The sequence below is a fragment of the Bidens hawaiensis genome, unplaced genomic scaffold, assembly GCF_021521415.1.
Source record: "Bidens hawaiensis isolate Kalapana, Puna unplaced genomic scaffold, B.hawaiensis_p1.1 tig00000820_1, whole genome shotgun sequence".
NCBI lineage: Eukaryota > Viridiplantae > Streptophyta > Magnoliopsida > Asterales > Asteraceae > Bidens > Bidens hawaiensis.
Window position 1 is genome coordinate 2,043,346 of NW_027491048.1, and position 20,257 is coordinate 2,063,602.

Below are 20,257 nucleotides of genomic sequence, written 5' to 3' on the forward strand. Positions count from 1 at the left end.
TCGACACAAACTTTGGGTCGTTTAAGGTACTACACAAGCTGACTTCGAGCTTTAGAAGAAGAAAACTCAAAGCAAGCTGAACTTAACCTCTTTAAGAGTATTAGGAAAACAAACATGGCCACTAATTGATCATTTGATCCCACGATTCAAATAAAATATAATCGAATATTCATTGCCAGCCAAAACCAAATAATAAATATACTTTTTGTAACGCTGACGCTCCTAGGTTATTTATTTTCAAAACTTACTTTTTATTTTTATTTTTATTTTTATTTTTATTTTTCGTTCACACGCATTCCATTATTTAAACCAGAATAACAACCATCATCTTCCGTGTCGGTAGAGTTATGCACCGAACCGACTAATTATAGTCAAACCGGCCGGTCTAGCGAAATTAAGCCGAGCTGGCAAACCGAGTAACGGATTAAACAAACAAACAAACAAACAAACAAACAAATATTCTGTTGTACCTTGTGCTGCATCAGCAGTACGTTGTTCAGCTGACCAGTATAAACGGTGAATTCATTTTGACCGTAACAGTTAGTTAATGGCGCTTCAGCAGCAGCTGCAACACTAATCTCTTCATCCAATTCAACAGTCAGATCTCGAAGATCAGCTAATATTAATGTGCCGTATATAATTATTGTGATATATGATTTTAAGTAGATCGGAGATTATTAACGGAATGCAACATTATTATTCATCTAACGGTGGTGAATCAAGTGGTGTCGGTGGTTGTATTGTACACGCTGTCACCAGATACGATACACTCGCCGGCGTAGCTATTAAATATGGTGTTGAGGTATTATTATTATTATTATTATTATTATTATTATTATTATTATTATTGTTTGTTAGTTTGTTGAATTAGTATGTTGAGGTTTATGATTTTATAATTTTATTATTACTATCTGATATGTTCATTATCTGTTGTAAATGATGTTTAGATTTCTGTTATACATTCATTGTTTCGTGTAGATTGTGATAATGTTTATCAATTGCTTTTGTTAGTATGGGTGGGGTGTTAATGAGCCAAGCCCGAGCTCGAGCTTGGCTCCTTTTGACTTACGAGAGCTCAATCTTGAGCTCCGGCTCGTTTTGAGCTCTTTTTCTAAAGCTCTAGCTCGGCCTGTGAGTTGTTTTCTAAGGCTCGGGCTTGGCTCGTTTTGAGCTCTTTTTCTAAAGCTCTATCTCAGCTTGTGAGTCAATTTCTAAGGCTCGGGCTTGGCTCGGTGTATTATTTGTTATACATTTTTATTATTTATATATATTTTTGGAAAAAACTTAAACGAGCTTAAGCTCGGCTCATGAGTCATTTTCTCAAGCTTGGGCTTGACTCGGAATATATATATTTTAGTTAATTTATATACATATTGAATAATTTTATATATTTTGAAAAAACCTAAAACGAGCCTAAGCTCGGCTCGAGCTCGTGTAGTACCTTAAACTCGCCAAGGCTCTGCTCGAGCTCAGTTGTGCAGTGTGGAATTAATATATATAGAAGTCCAAAAGAGGTAAAACTAAAAAGCGCACAAGGCTCAATAAGGCTTGACGAACCTAAACAAGCTTCCCATACAGGGCTCGAGCTCGAACTCAATGACTAAACGAGCTTATTTGAGACTCTGCTTGAGCTCGAAAAAGCTCGGCTTGTTTTGAGCTTTTTTTGTCGATCTGATCTTGAGTAGTGTGAGAGGGGTTTGGCTCACTTGCAGCCTTATTTGTTAGTAATACGATTTTCTATCATAGGTGGCTGACATCAAGAGGATGAATGGCCTTACAACCGATCTACAAATGTTTGCCCTAAAGTCGCTTCAAATACCATTACCGGGGAGGCATCCACCATCTCCCGTAATATCAAATGACTCAAATGGATATCATACTCAAGGGTATTTACATTTTCCGTCTTTCTTGTTGATCAATGTTATATTCTTGCTAAATGTGTTAATGTGCTTATATAGATTCTTTATCATGGTTACTTAATTTTTGCAGACAAACAACCTCCCAGACAACACCACCACCCAACCGTAGATATACTGATTCGTTTAGTCCAATTAAACCACTGAAATTATCATCTTCACCGCAAAGAAACATCTCATCATCCATCACTTCCTTAAGAGACTATTACGGTCTCCCATTGCATAACCAGAAACGTGTTGGTGAAGGTTTTGAAATGACTAATACGCCCCTTGGTCTTCACAGGAAGTCAAAAAGTGAAGCTAACGGGTTTTCCAAGATTTCTAAAACAGATAAAGTTGCTGCTGGTGCTGATAAAAGCATTGAAAAGTTGGTTAGAAGGCGTAAATCAGAAGTGGACCTTAACAACCGCACCCCAGAAGACTTTGCAGCATTGCAGCCTAATATGGCTAACCATACAACTACTGAACTCGAACCAGGTGCACCCGACATGGTTCCATTAGGATTAAGTTCCAAAGATTCATCAGTGGCTCAGGGTTTTAGTGGGGTGAGGAAGTCTTCAAGTGCACCAACATTTTTACCATCAGAGACTAATAATAATAGTAATAATAATACCAGCCCGGTTACATCATCAGTTTGGCCAGTTTCTTGGCTAAATTTTACTGCTGATCTTCAAGCCATGTCTATAGCAGCCATAGCAAGTCCACTATTTGATGGGTTGCCAAAGCCAACAAGCGGACGGAAGAACAAGACGGCTCGTGATTAGTAAATTTTCCTTGTTCTTTATTTTTTGTCTCTATTTATATTGAATTATGATTATATGTGTCTTCCACGCTCTCGGATTGGTGTCATTTTGAGAAACTAGAAAGAATTGGTGATAGGAAATAAAAGAATTTGTAGCACCATTGTAATTTTTGGCACTTAAAAGAGTAGCAGTAGTTAAAGGTTGAATATATATTCTTTTGGCACTAATTGAGCCTTTTAAATTAGTGGTTATGCCAGCCTGCACTTGACCAAACACCAACCATGAAGCACTATAGCATGAGGTGCACAGACCGGTTTCAAACCCTAAACCATTTCGGTTTGGTCAACAAAAGTCAAAACCAGTTTATGATTAGTTTCGTTCGGGTTTAAACTGGTTTCTTGACTGGTTTACGATCGGTTTTGGCCGGTTTCGGTAGCGAGAATTACAAACTGGTTCTAAACCGATTTCTACATAATTGGTTTCAAACTGGTTTTGTTTCAGTTCGATTTTCGGGCCGGTTCGATTACCCCCCCCCCCCCCCCCACCCCCACATCTATACTAACATTCTAAGCTCATCTTATCATCTAAACCGATAGTGGTCCAAAAGAAACCTAGTCCACTAGTTGTACCAACAAACATACTTCATTGTACATAGATACTGATCCTGTGCTGGTAACCACAGGTTTGATATTTTAACTTGAATACAAACATTTAAAATGAAACAACGGTCCGAATTTATACTATGGTACAATCCTTAATGACCACCTGACATATTTTCTTTCAATTTATTTTCTCTAGTACATACCCATTATTTATGTTGCATGATCATCTCGGTGGCTGAAATATACTGAAGCAAACCTTGTCCACTAGTTTGACCAACTTTGGTAGTGAGAAAACATACTTCATCGTCCACACCAACGATAGCACTAACTGTACCATATGGAGCAACGCGAGACAGACAAGAGGTCATTTCGCACCAATAACAAAAGGCATTGGGGTGTATATTAAATAGAACTCGAATCCACACCATCAAATAACCGCAATACATCACATGTTATACAATACTTACAACCGATTATTTTTGTTTTGTGATAATCATAAGTGGCTAGAACACTTGATACTCTACCATGTAGGTAATGACTTTAACTAACCAATCATTTAACAAGCGCGTTGCAGTTTAATTAGATATTAAAAAAAGCAAAAAAATAAAAATAAAAATTGATTGGCTAAATGGGTGGACCCCATCCTTTTTAGTCCTCTTGGGGGTAACCGAGACAGCGAGATGAGGGCTTTAAGTTTGGTGACGGGAGCATGTTGTGGGTTACCACTTACCCTTACCCGCTGACGTGGCATGGTTGACGCCCCCAACCAGATTGACGGTTTCATGTTACAATCTACAACATTAGAAAAATAATAATAAACCGGTCACATTGAAACAGGAATTAGAAAAGATAAAAAAAAAAAGAGTTATGGAGATGCGGGGTATCGATCCCCGTACCTCTCGCTCTACCATCTGAGCTACATCCCCTAGTTGGTTATCCAGCAACAACCAATATCTGTTTACCATTCTTAATTCACTCTATCCACTCACAATAGAATTCGAATCCTGCTTCTGGATAAGACGACGTGGCAGCAAGCAGAGACTCCAAAATAAGCAAGTAACTAACTGAAACCATACGCAAATGGCGACTACCAAATTCATACTAAACCCTTCGTCTCTTCCAAACTCACTCTTCAATTACCGTCATTCTCGAACCTTCCAACAGCAACCTCCTCATCGAACCGTCAACAACACTATTAGAGCTTCTGCGCTTAACCGTCGTGACTTCATTGTCGACACCGCTGCTGCGGCTGTGCTTTCAGTTTCCGGATTAGACAGTGTGACGTCATCAATTGCGAAAGCTGACTCGCTTTCGGAATGGGAACGAGTTTTGCTTCCGATTGATCCCGGTGTCGTGCTTCTGGATATCGCTTTTGTCCCTGACGATCCGTTACACGGTTTGCATTTATCAACTACATATTAATTAGTTATTGTGTATTATTATTATTATTATTATTATTATTATTATTATTATTATTGTTTTAGGCCTGTAAACAAATTGAGCCAATACGAACATAGTTTAACTTCAACCAAACACGAGCATAATATAATTAAACAATTCTTTTCGTGTTCGTTTGTTTAAAACCTAAACTAAGCAAACATTTCACGAATAATTGACCAAATATAAGCAATCGTAAATTAATAAACACAAACGAACAAGTCTATTACATCACAAGTCATCCAAAGACACATCTAAATTGGTGGTGAATATTTGCATTATAATATAACCGTCATAATTCTACCAAACGAGCACATTTTTATGTTAATTCTTATACGAATATATGCGTTAGAATTTAAACGAACGAACAAAATGTGTGCTCATGTACGTTTGTTTAATTAAAGGAACAAAAAAAAATTGTTCCTGTTGAACTTTATGAGTGTTTGGTTCATTGGCAATCCTAACTATTTTTTTTTTGCGCGGAAGTGCTAGTGCGGGACAATCCACTTTGACTCGTTTTTATAGTTTACATACTTTTGTATTGCCACTTCTTACTGCCGTATTTATGTTAATGCACTTCCCAATGATACGTAAACAAGGTATTTCTGGTCCTAACTATTTATTTATATGATTACAATGAGGATAATTATAAAGGAAACTTAGATAAAATAATATCTTCTAAGTATGGAAGCTAATATATGAGATTTTGCACAGGTTTGGATTTTCAGATTCATGTTATGAAATTATTTGGAAGATGATGATTAGTAACAACATTTCACTTTTTAGTATTTGATCACATGTTATTGTTCTTGTAAAGATATCAACTACAGTATTTTGTTCAATTTAACGAAATTAACTAACCTAAATCGTCAAACTATTACCCAAATTGACATTAAATCTTGGTTTCTGGATCAAAATAACATGAAATGATGCAATCCATCAGTTAATATCGGATCGACTCTAATGGTGATCATTACACAGTTGCATAAAAGTTTTGTAAACAAATTTATGATGATCAGAGTTTTTGTTTGGGTTGTTTTTTGAGGAGCATTTGGATGCTGTTTGTGGTAGGTTTTCTGTTGGGGACAAGACAAACTCTTTTAGAGACGAAAGACGGAGGCAACACGTGGGTGTCTCGCTCAATATCTTCAGCTGAGGATGAAGATTTTAATTACAGGTTTAATGCTATAAGTTTCAAGGGAAAAGAAGGATGGATTGTTGGAAAACCAGCAATTCTGTTGCATACAGCAGACTCTGGTGACAGTTGGGAGCGTATACCGTTAAGTGCTGAACTCCCAGGAGACATGGTAAGAAAGACCTTTGCTATTCCACTTTGGTTTGACTTTTGATATATTTGACCCGTTACTATCATTCATCTTGATTCTTGAAGCAAGGATGGCAATACTGTAAATTTGTATATATATAAGTTCTAATTTTTTTCTGGGTAATAATTTGCAGGTGTATATAAAGGCAACCGGAGAAAACAGTGCAGAGATGGTAACTGATGAAGGTGCAATATATGTTACGGCCAACAGAGGTTACAATTGGAAGGCTGCAGTACAAGAAACTGTTTCAGCTACTCTTAACAGGTGATCTATTATTCATAAGAATGATTAGTTAACAATATGATTACTTTGTTTTTAACCCTCAAATAAACTCAAAGATGTTGTACTATCTTGGTCAAACTAACAATTTAAACTCTGTTTCAACTGCAGAACAGTTTCTAGTGGTATTAGTGGTGCTAGTTACTACACGGGCACTTTCAATACTGTGAATCGATCACCTGAAGGAAATTATGTTGCTGTTTCCAGTAGGGGTAATTTCTACCTCACTTGGGAACCAGGGCAGGTTAGCCATGTTCTCGATGCTACATAAAAAGACCATTTTAACCTTACTGCTTCTAAGTTTCTACAATTGTAGCCATACTGGCAACCCCATAATAGGGCAGTTGCAAGAAGAATCCAAAACATGGGTTGGAGAGCAGATGGTGGACTTTGGCTGCTTGTACGTGGTGGCGGTCTTTATCTCAGCAAAGGCACAGGGGTATGTAAAAGTACAATAATTCCCTTGTTCACATAAGTACATAACTCATACAATAAATGCATTCGCTTTGTTACTGAACGTTCATTTTCCAGATAACCGAGGAGTTTGAAGAAATTCCTGTACAGAGTCGTGGTTTTGGTATTCTTGATGTTGGTTACAGATCAAAGGTAATAACCATTTGTTAACTTTTTTTGTTTAGTTTGTACACATGAAAATTGGCAGTTAATTTGAGCTAATTCTGTGTTCTGAAATTGTGATTTTGGTGATATGAATGTACAGGAAGAAGCTTGGGCAGCTGGAGGAAGTGGTGTTCTTTTGAAAACTACGAATAGTGGAAAGTCATGGAGTCGTGACAAAGCTGCTGATAATATTGCCGCCAATCTTTACTCAGTAAAGTAAGTTTTTAGTCTCTTTTTTGATCTTACACGTGATGATTCTTGATTTTTTTTAACTCGATCATCTGTTACAATATACATCTTTGATGTTGATCATCATCTTACCTATCTCTTGCAGGTTTATCAATGACAAACAAGGATTCGTGCTAGGAAATGATGGCGTCTTGCTTAAGTATCTTGGATGATTTCATGGTATGCAAAACATTAACGCTTATGTTTGTTAGTTTTGATTTCATTAGTTGGTTGGGGTGTTTAAAGCTACACACCGAAATTGGAGTTATGGAGATTAATGGATGTGGCAAAATGGGTTGGTGACCGAGTCGGGTAGTGGGTCAAAATCTGTACTTTTTAATGCTGGTCAAACAGGTCAAGGTTGACCCTCAAACTTTAGTCTTCAATTTCAAAATCTATAAACAGTTGATATGCTTGTATGATTACGAAAACAATATTTACAAGTTGAATGAATTTCAACACGTCTGACTTGTTTCCATTTGATTTAATCTTTTAATATTTACCCCTTTGACTTGTTTGAGATAAAATATAGTCATTTACCTATAAAAGTGTTGAAATTGTCTCTTCTAGAGATGATGGCACGAACGGGCCAGCATGCTAACAGAGAACTTGACTATTCAATCTTAATGCAGGTTTTGCACAACTTGTAATTTTGTAAAAGCGAAGAAAGTATCATACATATATGGGGTACCACGGAGAAAGTAAGTTCATTATATTGAATTTATGATGTATTTAGTGAGCAACCCGAATTGTGATTGTTTGTGAAACCCTTGTAAATGAATTCAAGAACAACACAATAATTCTTCTTTCATCATCTATAATCTTGTTTTGGTGATGTTGGGCGGTTATTCGGTTTTTGTTAAAGTACATGTCAAAGACAGTAGAACTCTTCTGTGTGGTAGTTTTTAGTCACATGTTGGACGGTTTGATGGTTTTCGTTGAACTACATGTCAAAGAAATGATCACTCTGTACTCTGTAGGTTTCGTGTGTCTAAAATGTCATGATAGCTTCATGAAATGTTGTTGGAAAATAAGTTATATTGTTTCGGACTCATGATGAGCTAGCAAAAAGTATATGCAATTTTCTATATATACATAAACATTTAGCTTGAAACATTACCAAAAAGTACATACATGTGAGTAATATGGCAGGTGGTATATATCCGTATTACTCTCGAAAGAGCAATGACACAAGACAAAGGTGGCTTGGCCACTGCAAACATCCAACCACCATTCCTTCTTTTCCGCTACACCTATCTTTTCCCCGTTTCTTTCGGTGCATACACTGCACACAACTAGCATTGACCCCAACCCAAAAACAAGTAATCAATGAAAGCACTTACATTCTTGTGTATCAAGCTTTGCTGATTGGGTGATTGCGGTGTACAAAGGCAAGGAAAATGTGAAGAATACTAGCTTCTCCATGGAGTTACGAGGCTTATAAATATAAATGCCTACGGCTCCACCAGAGGCATATTCATAAAATTATGTTACGTGGGGCGCAACATGATGTGTTCAAATGGGTCAGATGAAAGGCAAAGCATGCCGCAAATTGTGTTCGTGATATCATAACTTTCATTTAATCCAACCCTCTATATATTGTGAGAAAGAAATATTTAAAATCAGATTTACGAACACTACAAATAATTCATATGAATGAAACATATATACAACAGGTTAAACGGATCACAAGTCAACCAAAGTGAAATGATACAAGTCTTACCATGTCTAGGAAGTTGGCGATTTAAGTTAGTTAACTTGATAAAACTAGGCCTCTAAATGAACTGAGTTCTCTAGAACAATTCGGCAGGAAGTTCATTTTGAATGAACGAAAAGGCACGTTTAGTTCCTTCATTTATGCTCGCTATTTACACACACTTATGTTCGTTTAAATTTTAATAGATACATAAGTAGTTATATTCATATGTGTGTTTTTGGAAGAATTGTAAACTATTGAACCTTTTCGTTTGTGTTCACTAAATGCATGTTTATTTACTTTTGGTCAATCATGTTCATTTGTATTCGTGTATGTTAGGTAAATTATGTTTAATAGTGTTCCTGTATGTTTGTGTTCAATTACAGACCTAGATAAAACTGAAGAAAAAATTGATATAATTACAAGAAGACAAACATGTAATGAAATAAAAGAGTGAAATGCTGTTATTAATCTCATACATTAGCTAAGGTTTATTTATTGTTATTGTTATCTATTTACTAAAATTAGAAAATATTATTTGATTTAAGTTTCCTTTACACTTATCCTCACTTTACTCATATTATTCTATAGGTTACACAAACTTAATAATAATTCAAACACAAGGAAAAGGTTAAAATGGACAAAAATAAAAAGTGTGAGAAAGATTTGTGATTATATAAAAAACCATAAATAATTAAAAAAAGACATGACTTAAAATATAAATAAAAAACTAAATTTTTTTCCCGTCTTGCTTTTTAGAAAAAATAAAAACGACACAACGTCAAGAAAAAGACACAATGATGAAATAAATAAAAAAACACAATAATAAATAACAAAGACACAATATAACACAGTGTCAAACAAAATATAATACAATTTTAAGTAATATAACACAATATCAAGAATAAAAGACACAATCTATGACGAAAATAAACAAAAAACTCAATGATCTTTTTTTCCTTAACATTTTTTTAACAAGGAAGATGGAGGACACATTTTTGTTGCTTATACTTTTTCGGGGTTTTTTTCTAAATTTTGAGTTATAATTTTTTTTATTAACTTTTTTTTTTATTTTTTTGTCACAAATCTTTCTCATCTTTCTTAAATTTGACACCCTTTATAGAATAATCTGACCCTAATTTAGTTATGTTTATTACAATTTTTCTTTTTAGATACTAAGGATTCAATAACTATTTATTTTTCATAAATTCCGTATTCATAACTCGTACAAACGTTAAGTTTAGGGTTTTGAAAATCAGGGTTTTACAGTTCCTTTAGTAATTCTCCGTAGTTCTCGCCATTGATCTCCCTCTGGGAGCAACCTATGAAGTATTCTTGGTGGTTCTTCACACGGGTTGTTCGGGGACCGACCGGCCAGACAACTGTTGGTCATATTTGTGAGAGTTCTTTGTCCATGTCGGATGATGAAATGACTACTGTTGTTCTTACTTCCAGGCTTAAGCAACATTAAAGGACCGTAAAGTTTAGAGAATGCGGCTAGCTAGAGAGCGATGGGGTTGTTGAGTTTTAAGAGGTTACCTATGATCTAAAATGGGTAAGGCCGCGGTGGAAGCCATGGGTTGCGACGACCGGAGATGGTGTAAACATAGATGAAAGTTAAAAAGGAAAGGTAGCATTATCCATGCAATTTTGCTAGAGAATATTACACACAAGGAAATTGCTTTCAAATTAAAGGTTCCAGCTTTTCTAATTAACACTTGGAGAATATATAGCAAACTACATGTAACATTCATAATGAAAACAACCAAGAAAAATAAAGGACCCATTAACGAACTAACCTTACTATAACTTATTCTCCTAAACTTTGCATGCATACACGTGAAAGAAAATAAATTAATTTTTAACAACTCACATTTGCCTAATATGGTTTCTACAACCCGTTTCTAACTTGAATAACCCAACAATGATCACCCCTTTACAAATAATTAGTTTAATTATCGAGTATGATATCATATGGTTAAATTATCCTACACAGTCTCTTAAATTTAGGAAGGGTACAAAGACACAATATATCACAAAACATAATACAGTGACTTAAAAAATATAACACAATGTCGAACAAAATATAATGTTGAGTAATATAATACAATGTCGTAAAAAAAAGACATTGAATTTGTAATAAACAAAACACACAATGATAAATAAAGACATTAACCTGAATAAAAATTCTAAAATCTGCAAGCTAGAATATTCGAGAAGCGAAAATAAAATATCATAGAGTTCAATAAGACAGTTTCAATGTCGCTAGTTTCAGTTCAATTGGAGTCCGTTTGATACACTTCTTAAAACTTCCTAGTTTTAGAAGGCTATGTATCTGAACCCGACCCTGATATCATAATTCTCTTGGAGTGAAGGACACGTGTATAAGCACTTGGTAAGTTGAAAGGCTGTAATCACTACTGACGCACAAAATGTGTTAGCGGTAGAACAGTACCTCTTTGTGAGTAGCACCGACCTTCACAATTAATATATATATATATATATATAATTAGTGTGAGTATATATGATTTTAAAAATAATAATAATTTTTCAATCATTATCTAACAGGCCTGTTGTGAATGTTTACATATTCGCCGGTTTCATCCAATATATCCTCCTGAAAATATGCACCGTACTAATTCAACAGTTTTGCAAATCATAAAATTTATGACATTATTTATTTATTTTTATGTTTACCTGAAGAAGCTCTTCAATGACATCTTTCATGGTCACACTCCAACATCAAATAAGTTTAACTTAATTCTAAAAATGTATATGTATATTTATATGAGTTAATATAATATAGTTTAGCTTAAATATGACTATGCTCTTTTTGTGATCTTGCAATGCTACATGCCGACTTGTCTATGCATCCAGTAATGTTAATAGCATTTTATTTCTGAAACAATATATACAAAAAACATACATATATATATATATAGGTTTAAATTCAAATACATTACAAAACGTACTTGTTCCAAATTAACAAATATATGACGCAAGTACAATGATTTAAAGACGGTCATAGTTTAATCGGAATGGCCACGAGTGGTACATTTTTTGGTAGCGAGAGCCCAAACTTTTCTTCCATATCCAAGTCTTGTGCTCTTGTATTTCCTTCGAGCTTCCAATCAAAGTTGTAAACCAAAGAAGCCAATATTGTGTGTAACTCTCTATGAGCAAGATTCAATCCCGGACAGCTCCTCCTCCCTGTACCTAATGTTATAAAGTTGAAATCTTGACCTCTATAGTCAATTTTAGCTTCCAAAAATCTCTCCGGCATGAACACGTGTAATATACTAAAATTCGAAACAATAAAATAATAAATGTCGATTATTAGAAAATTGATAAACCGATGAACCGTTAATAAACGAAAAATCATGATTTACATATAAATTATATTTAATATAAAATAATAAATAATAAATTGATATGATAATCTAATTGAATAAATATTAAGTAGATTGTTGGTGGATTTATATATTTTTGAAGGGGTTTTCAAAATATAAATATATGTATTTAAATAAATTAAAACAGGAAAGGATAATAAAACAAATGGATATATTAGAGTGACAAATATTTTAAATTCTTGATCGATATTCGAATTCTCAATTGTTATCATCAAATAAATTTAAATTTTAAGTTAACTTTTAGTGTACGATTGGGAGAACTGCAACTTCGCTGCTTCTTTGTTTGTCACCATTAATCTGACTCAAAATTAAACATATATTCTTTGCCGCCGCCGCCCTGCAACTCGCCGCAAACAATAGCCAGCGCTGTTGGTCGTTGGAAGGAAGGCCGCGCGATTCGCTGGTGCCGAAACTAGTCACCGCAGCCCTTGCAACCCGCCAGAGAAGTCGCCGACACCGCTGGTAGTCACGCACCACCGCTCGCCTCCGCTCTCCGTGTTTCCGCATTAAGCCGCTATGTACCGCCACCGTGAATCCCCCACCTTGAAGGTAACAGCCTAATACATGATCGATTCCGCTATTTTTTTTATCTTTCTCGCTCGTTTCAGATTTGAATTACGGGTTTAAAATCTGGGGTTTAACGAGACGAGATTAACATATATGTTCAACAAACTTTGAAAACAAACTTCACTAATTAGTTCACCGGGTTGCAATATGAAGGTAAACCTTTTTCAAGCTAAAACATGTTTATATTTAAGATACTAATCAGAGACCCATGGCTCACCATAATAGCCATATATAGATCTGAATTTTGTTTGTTATATTAGCTAAATGTTGTTGTCATTGTTTTCGGAAGTTAACTGTGTGTGATATAAAATTCAAAATGAATAAGGAATTGTGAAAAGAATTATTATTGTTTAATATTTGTGTGCATGTACATCTTTTATTATATAACAGATAAATAGTATCTGAATTGTAAGCATACCCGAATGAAATAACATGATCTAAGTTACAATAAAATATGAAATTTTGATTTTGAATTTTAAACAAAGTTATTCGTAACTCTCTGTAGGTAAAAAAATTCGTTTGGCTTATCTCAACAAACTATCAGTTATCGTGAAATTGAAGGTGTTCAATTCGTTTAAATATAATAAACAACCTTTATATAAACAAAATCAAAATCATAATCTCTCTGTCGTATTCACAACAACCATCGCCGCCCCTACAAATCGTCACGAAACGTGTCACCTTTGCTGGAAACTTTCTAACGGAAACCACCGCGACCGCTAACGATCGCTTTCGGAAACAACCGCCACAACCTCGGTCGCGTCAATGGTTGCAAGGAATCACCGACACCGCGTTTCCTCCTCTTTCGAGTTACGCCACCTACACTAGAATCACAAGTGCCATAGTCACTGCCACCGGAACGAACCAACGCTGCGTCCACGCTTCTACCTCCAACGAAGGTTCTCGTGACGTTTAATCAAGCTTAAGTCTTTTTACGATTAACACTATTCCGCTTATAAGGTACGGATTCTGTTTTTGTTTCTTCTTAGTATTAATATATTTGTTACTTCGTAGTACGGTTTCCGTCTTTGTTTCCTCTTAGTATTATTTATATTCCGTTACTTCGTAGTACGGATTCTGTTTTTCTTCACTCATAGTATGGGTTCTAGTCCATTTTATATTCGATGTCCGTCACTTCGTAGTGCGGATTTTTGTTATCTAGTTCGGTTTATTCGTGTGATATGGTTATATTAATTTTATAGCATGCAATAGGTTATATATATTTTGAATTCATTATTGCATGTTCCTGTTTAAATATCTTTTAGTTATACGACTTTAGTTCAGTACTCTGTTACCCGAGCATTTCTGACTTGTCGTTGGGGCGTCAACGACATGGCACTTATCGTGACAGTGCGTAATCAAAGTTCACGGCGTCTCTGAAAGTACTCATGTAGTACCTTGGCCACTTAGAGGCGTATAGATCGATCTTAGCTCCGACTCCTGACTCCTGACTCCTGACATGGCACTTATCGTGACAGTGCGTAATCAAAGTTCACGGCGTCTCTGAAAGTACTCATGTAGTACCTTGGCCACTTAGAGGCGTATAGATCGATCTTAGCTCCGACTCCTGACTCCTGACTCCTGACTTCTGTTTGAGATGGAACAATGTGTGCACGCCACCCACACCGTCTCCTTGGTGCATGGACTAGCTAGCTGTGTACCCCTCTGTTTAGGCTCTGGGTGCTTCCGTATTACACGACCTATTTATTTTAACATCATCGTCGTGTATTTTAGTAATTATATTTTGTTTTGCTATATTTCTGGTCCGTTTTGATATGTGTATATGCATTTGATTAAATTTGAGTATATTCAGATTACGTCCCGATCGTGTATCGGATTATGTTTCGCATTTAATTATAGTTCAGTTAAATGTTACACGTTATATGTTACACGTCACACATTATATGTTACAAGTTATATGTTTCTGGCTCTGGGTGTTTTTGTTATAGTTCTGATATATTTCCGCATGCGTTTGACCATGTTCTGGCCAAGTGTCGGATCATACATCCGAATTTTATTAAGTATATGTTTAGGTAAAAAGGGTTGGTTTCGAGTTTGAATTGAAGTTCGTTTATTTATTCTCTTACGTCTGTCCTTACCTATACTATTGTTCTTTCCGTTACTGGGCAATTTTTGGCTCAGCCGTGTTTTCTTGTTTTGTTTTTCTTATTTTGTTTTCAGGTAATCCGGGATTCTGGGAATTTAGTGATGAGAGATAAAAAATGAAGTTCAAGCTTCTAAAAGTTAATTCATTTTGTTTAATAATATGACGTAGGTTGCATTAATTTTTGTTGTATTTTGGATTGTGGCGTTGATTTGATATCTGTAATAGTAACACGTTAGCCTGCTCCGGGTTGGGGTGTTACAACACGTGTGGGTTGGACCAAACTTTTGGGTCTCGGCCAATTGCCCAAATATTACAGAGGATTTGTGCATTTTTAGGGACTAAGAAGCCTTTAACTTCTACGTCATGTATGGCTTGGTGAGGTATAAGAAAAGGGGTGGGAGGATGTAGCCGAAGAGTTTCTTTTATGACCGCTTGTAAGTAAGGTAGTTGAATGATATCACGTTCGTTTAAAGTTTTGTCATTATTATGCATGTGTTTCATAAGCTCCAATCGAGTTGTCTCCATTTTATTTGGGTTACGAATGAGTTCAGTCATCGCCCATTCCAATGTGGTTGATACCGTATCAGTTCCACCAAGAAACAAATTCTACATTAACGTAGCAAATGGTTATAGTAGATATAATATTCATACAAGTTACGAATAACTAATTTCGGGATTTTCATAACTTATATAACACATTTTATGAAATTACCATTTTATCTCGCAAAACCTATTACCACACTAGCTTGTTAAGTACGAGTATCTACTTACCGTGAACAAATGTTTCATGTCAATTATACTCATTTCGGTCCCATCTTTGAAGTTGATATCAAGCAACAACTCCAAAACATCATTTTTTGTTGATATATCATTATCGCGCAACGTCGAAGTCTCTCTTCTTTGCAATCCTTTATCAATGATGCTATCGAAAATAGCATATAACTTGTCAAAATAAAATTTTGCTTCTTTTGCTATGCGTTGTGGATCGAGGGATCTGAGTATCGGAAAAAAGTCTGCTATATTAGGCTTCCCGCCGCCTTCCATCAAACCCAAAGTTACCTCTCTGATTTCTTGTGATGACTTTGAATCATATTGTGAGAAATCCATAGAGAATAACATGTTTGATTAAATGTTTAGAATTGTGATAAATGCAACTTCACCTATATTTATAGGTTTTTCATTCATTGAACATTGACTAACATGTTCAACAAGTTGCTCTACCTGCAAGTATGTATAATCAAATGTCAAAAGGGCACTATAGATATTTGCATTTGTAATTTGTATCAATATATAAGAGAGAATCAAATGTCATAACTAAAACAATTCAAAAGAGTTGAAAAAAAAAAATAAATTAGTGAATAGTATTTTGTATTGAATAACCAAAAATTGGAATTTTTTGAAGAAAAAAATAAAAGGACTATAATTAATCTAATTGACCAGCTAATCAGCTAATGAGAAATAAAAATTATCAGTATCATAATATTCAAACTAGTCGTGTCTATGACCAACAAAAGGGTATTAAAACTTAAATATATGCTATTTGATTCCAAGGGCGGACCCACCTTAAAGCGAACGAGTTACGTGCCCCATTGATTTTCGAAATTATAGTAAAGCGTACAATAACCATCATATCGAGTAAAAATTTCAAAACCATATCTTTGTCGTTAAAGATGAAGAGGTTGCTTTTAAAGAGACGTCTAAAACAATATAAAAGAGAACATATTATGAGAAAAGACATATAAATACAATAAATAAATAGGTAATAGTAGTGGTCATAATAATAAATAGATAAATAAAATAATAATATTATTATTAAATAAATAATAGTAAAATGTTAATAAGCGTAAAATATATAAATAAAATATTGCAACAATTTAACATTTAGTACTCGAAAAATAAATAAATACATAATCAAATTTAATTAAGTACGTGGAATAAAAAATTATAAATAAAAAAACTTGAAGAATAAATAAAATAAAAACATAAATAACAAATAAATAAATGAATCTCATAATGCATAGTTTATGAGCTGCAAATTCGATAGGTCTTCAGTGGCTTTAAATCTCACAGGAAAGTTTGTTTTTCGGTCACTTTATTGTAATCGTTTTAAATTTAATGAGAAAAAAAAATACTAAAAAAAGAAAATTTTCTGAGTCCACCACCATCCGACTTATGCGTACCTTTTGTATGCGTACTTGTTCGCTGCCATCCAGTCGTTGCCTAGAGAACAAGGATTCCTGAGTAATTCTTCGTAATTTTCTCCATTGATCTCCAACCGGGAGGAAAACTATAGAGTGTGCTTGGTGATCCTTCACACAGGCTATATCCGGGACTGATCGGCTAGAGAATGATTGGTCATGTTTGTTACAGAATTCTTTAGCCATGTCGGGTGATTAAATGACTATTGTTGTTATACTTCCGAGCTTAAGTGACATTAGAGGACCGTAACGTTTAGAGAGTGCGGCTAGAGAGTGATGGGGCTTGTTGCTTAGTTTTAAGAGGTTTCCGATGATCGGATAAGGGTAAGGCCCTGGTGGAAGCCGCGGGTTACGATGGCTGGAGATTGTGACAACATAGATGAAGGTTATGAGGAATAGTAGCATAAGAAAGAAGGTTGTATTATCCATGTTTTTGCAAGGAAAATGGTACGTGTTTTATGATTAACACTTGGAGAATATATGGCCAACTAAATGTAGATCATAACGAAACAGCGAAACCAACCCTAAAAAGTAAAGAAAAGGACCCCATGGGCGGATCTAATATGGGTTCATCGGGTTCACAAGAATCCGTATAAAATTTTATGTTAAAACCTGTAAGAGTTTTAAAAATAAACTGGAAAATTAGTTTTTATTAGTCCCAATTATCGTCTTTTGGTCACTGTCGGTCTCAACTAATGAATTGGCTGCTGACGGTCCCAACTTTTAATATATTTGTTTCTAACGGTTCGCGACTAACAGAATTCTACCGCCGTTATTTCAGGTCGCCGGAAAAAACGTTTTTGGCAGGAAACACACATTTTTTCCCGAAAACTCAATAATTTTGTCCCAAACATCATGGTAACTTTGTATCGTACCTTTAGGGACATTTTTCTAGTAAAAGCCTCAATTATTGAGGTCGCCGGAACCCTAGACCATCGTCGGAATAAGTTGATGGTGCTTAAGTGATGGTGGTTGGTTGGCGGTGAGTCAATTGGTGGTTGTGGCGGTGTTTAGGTGGTGTTTTCCAGCAACAAAATTGACTTTCCCGGCCAAAAACGATTTTCTGGTGACCTGAAACTATCGGCGTTAGAATTCTGTTAGTCGCGGACCGTTAGAAACAAATACATTAAAAGTTGGGACAATCAGTGACCAATTCGTTAGTTAAGATCGGTAATGACCAAAAGACAATAATTTAGACCAATAAAAACCAATTTTTCAAATAAACTAATAACAAAAGGTTTAAAATGGTGTAGTGATAGACTAGCTAAAACCCTTTCAATCTTGAAAGGTCTTTAATAAGTTCAGCCTATTTAATACCAATTTTGTAAACTCTTTTTTTCTTTACTCTTTTAAATAAATCATTACTTTGTTATTAGTTGGAGTTTTCAATATTAGCTAAAAGAAAGAGTGTTTCACGTCTCCACAACTCATTTATTGTAATTCTTTTTTATCCCTAATTTTTAAGGATCTTATAGTTTTATTATATTATGTGTTTTTTATATTAACATATTGTTTTATTATGATATTGTATTATATAACATTTTTCGATCTAAACCGAAAAATTTTACGTTTGATTATGCAAAATTTGAACAACGTAAAAAAATGAATCAATAGGAAAAAAATCTGGATCCGTCAATAAAAGGTAACACTAACCAACAAAACTTACCATGACTTATTATCCTAAACTTTGTGCATAAATCATAGGTGTAACTAAAAATAAACATGTACCTTGGTTAAATAATAAAATCAAAACAGCTCCATGCATTGTTTAACAAGCCATGTTTGCCTGCAATCGGTTTCTTCATACCTGTGAACCCATCAACCGTGAACACACTCGATGAACCCAACAATCATCCTCTTAATCGCTGTTTGTTCACGCCATTCGTCACTATAGCCTTCAGGTCTTGTCAAACCATGTCCACTTTTTCCGAGCAACACCATGTTAAAGGCAAATCACGTTTTACTAACTTATTTATTTTTATTTTTAATCAATAAAATATGTTTCTAACACTCATGAATCAAATAATATCATTATTTTTCTCTCACATGCATTGACATTGATTGTGTGACAATTATTAACATTACTATAGGAAATTGAAGGCTTAGGTGGGTCTACCACAAAAGGAAAAAAAACTTCAACCACTAATATGTTCAAATAGTAAAATGGTCGAAAGCAACTAGTGATAGGACGTCAACATTAGAGGTCAAAGTTTGTGTGCACTGAACACAAAAGTCAATGTCAATTGTAACACGTGGTTGAGTGAGGATAGTCTATATTGTTCAACAGATAAAAGCTTCATTTACACACAAAGGGTAAAGTCTTACTTGTAGAGAAAATAAGAGAAGCATCATACCCGTTTTGAGCGCCTGAGCTGTCCACAAAGATATGGCTTGGGCGAAAAGTGTCATTATATAAGGATGTCTTAGGCATGTTCTAACTCGTTTCTTTAATTTAGGGGTTGTTTGGTAGCCTCTTAACAGTTATTAAGAGGCTATCTCTTAATGATTCATAACCTCTTAACCATTAAGAGGATATGAGCCATTAAGAATCATTAAGAGGCTACCAAACAGCCCCTTAGGCTATGTCCTATGTGGCATATTGGACTATTGGTGAACTGGGGAACACCACCCCCACTATTTGTGTTTGGTGAATTGTTGAAAGTTTTAGGGGAATTCCCCCCAACCATTTCACCAATATCTTCCTCCCTTTTTCTTTTTAATATAATTATGTATATTAATAATCTTTGCTTAATAATTTGTATTTGTTAAAATTTTTTGAAAAACTAAACACATATGTTTGTATAAAAAAGTTCTAAACATCACCCTATAAACTTTAACGGAAACATAATTTTTTCAAAAAAAAACAATATTTTAGTCTCGTAAACGACTTTGACACGTGTTTGAACCTATGAATTTGGTTAAATATATTTACGTTTTCCGAACTAACCGACGACTATGAAGACTCAAATATATACATATCTATACTATATATAAAGCATGAGTTAGGGACCTATTAAATTTTAAGAGTTACCAAACCCATTGCTTTATATACAACATATAATGCATCAAAAATTTAAAAATTAGGGTAGTAAGTCTTTACTCACAAATATGTTACGTAACTTTCATTCTTT

General features: G+C 34.8%; 2 protein-coding genes and 1 pseudogene across 3 annotated transcripts; 2 read left to right on the forward strand and 1 right to left on the reverse strand.

Moving 5' to 3' along the window:
- Positions 1 to 617: 617 nt before the first annotated feature.
- On the forward strand, positions 618 to 2,989 carry LOC143539832 (uncharacterized). Its single transcript, XM_077033036.1, has 3 exons — positions 618 to 802; positions 1,747 to 1,886; positions 1,990 to 2,989. The coding sequence occupies exons 1-3, from the start codon at positions 653 to 655 to the stop codon at positions 2,678 to 2,680; spliced, it is 981 nt and encodes a 326-aa protein (XP_076889151.1). The 5' UTR covers positions 618 to 652; the 3' UTR covers positions 2,681 to 2,989.
- Positions 2,990 to 4,238: 1,249 nt separating this feature from the next.
- LOC143539843 (photosystem II stability/assembly factor HCF136, chloroplastic-like) lies at positions 4,239 to 8,075 on the forward strand. The gene is made up of 9 exons (XM_077033045.1): positions 4,239 to 4,657; positions 5,770 to 6,005; positions 6,157 to 6,287; positions 6,414 to 6,546; positions 6,619 to 6,741; positions 6,834 to 6,908; positions 7,021 to 7,136; positions 7,255 to 7,328; positions 7,781 to 8,075. The coding sequence occupies exons 1-8, from the start codon at positions 4,342 to 4,344 to the stop codon at positions 7,319 to 7,321; spliced, it is 1,197 nt and encodes a 398-aa protein (XP_076889160.1). The 5' UTR covers positions 4,239 to 4,341; the 3' UTR covers positions 7,322 to 7,328; positions 7,781 to 8,075.
- A 3,646-nt stretch (positions 8,076 to 11,721) lies between these two features.
- On the reverse strand, positions 11,722 to 17,667 carry LOC143539852 (cytochrome P450 76T24-like; annotated as a pseudogene). The gene is made up of 4 exons (XR_013136502.1): positions 17,109 to 17,667; positions 15,700 to 16,149; positions 15,191 to 15,534; positions 11,722 to 12,143 (listed from the first exon to the last, which is right to left on the reverse strand). The product of XR_013136502.1 is annotated as a cytochrome P450 76T24-like (transcript).
- Positions 17,668 to 20,257: the final 2,590 nt, after the last annotated feature.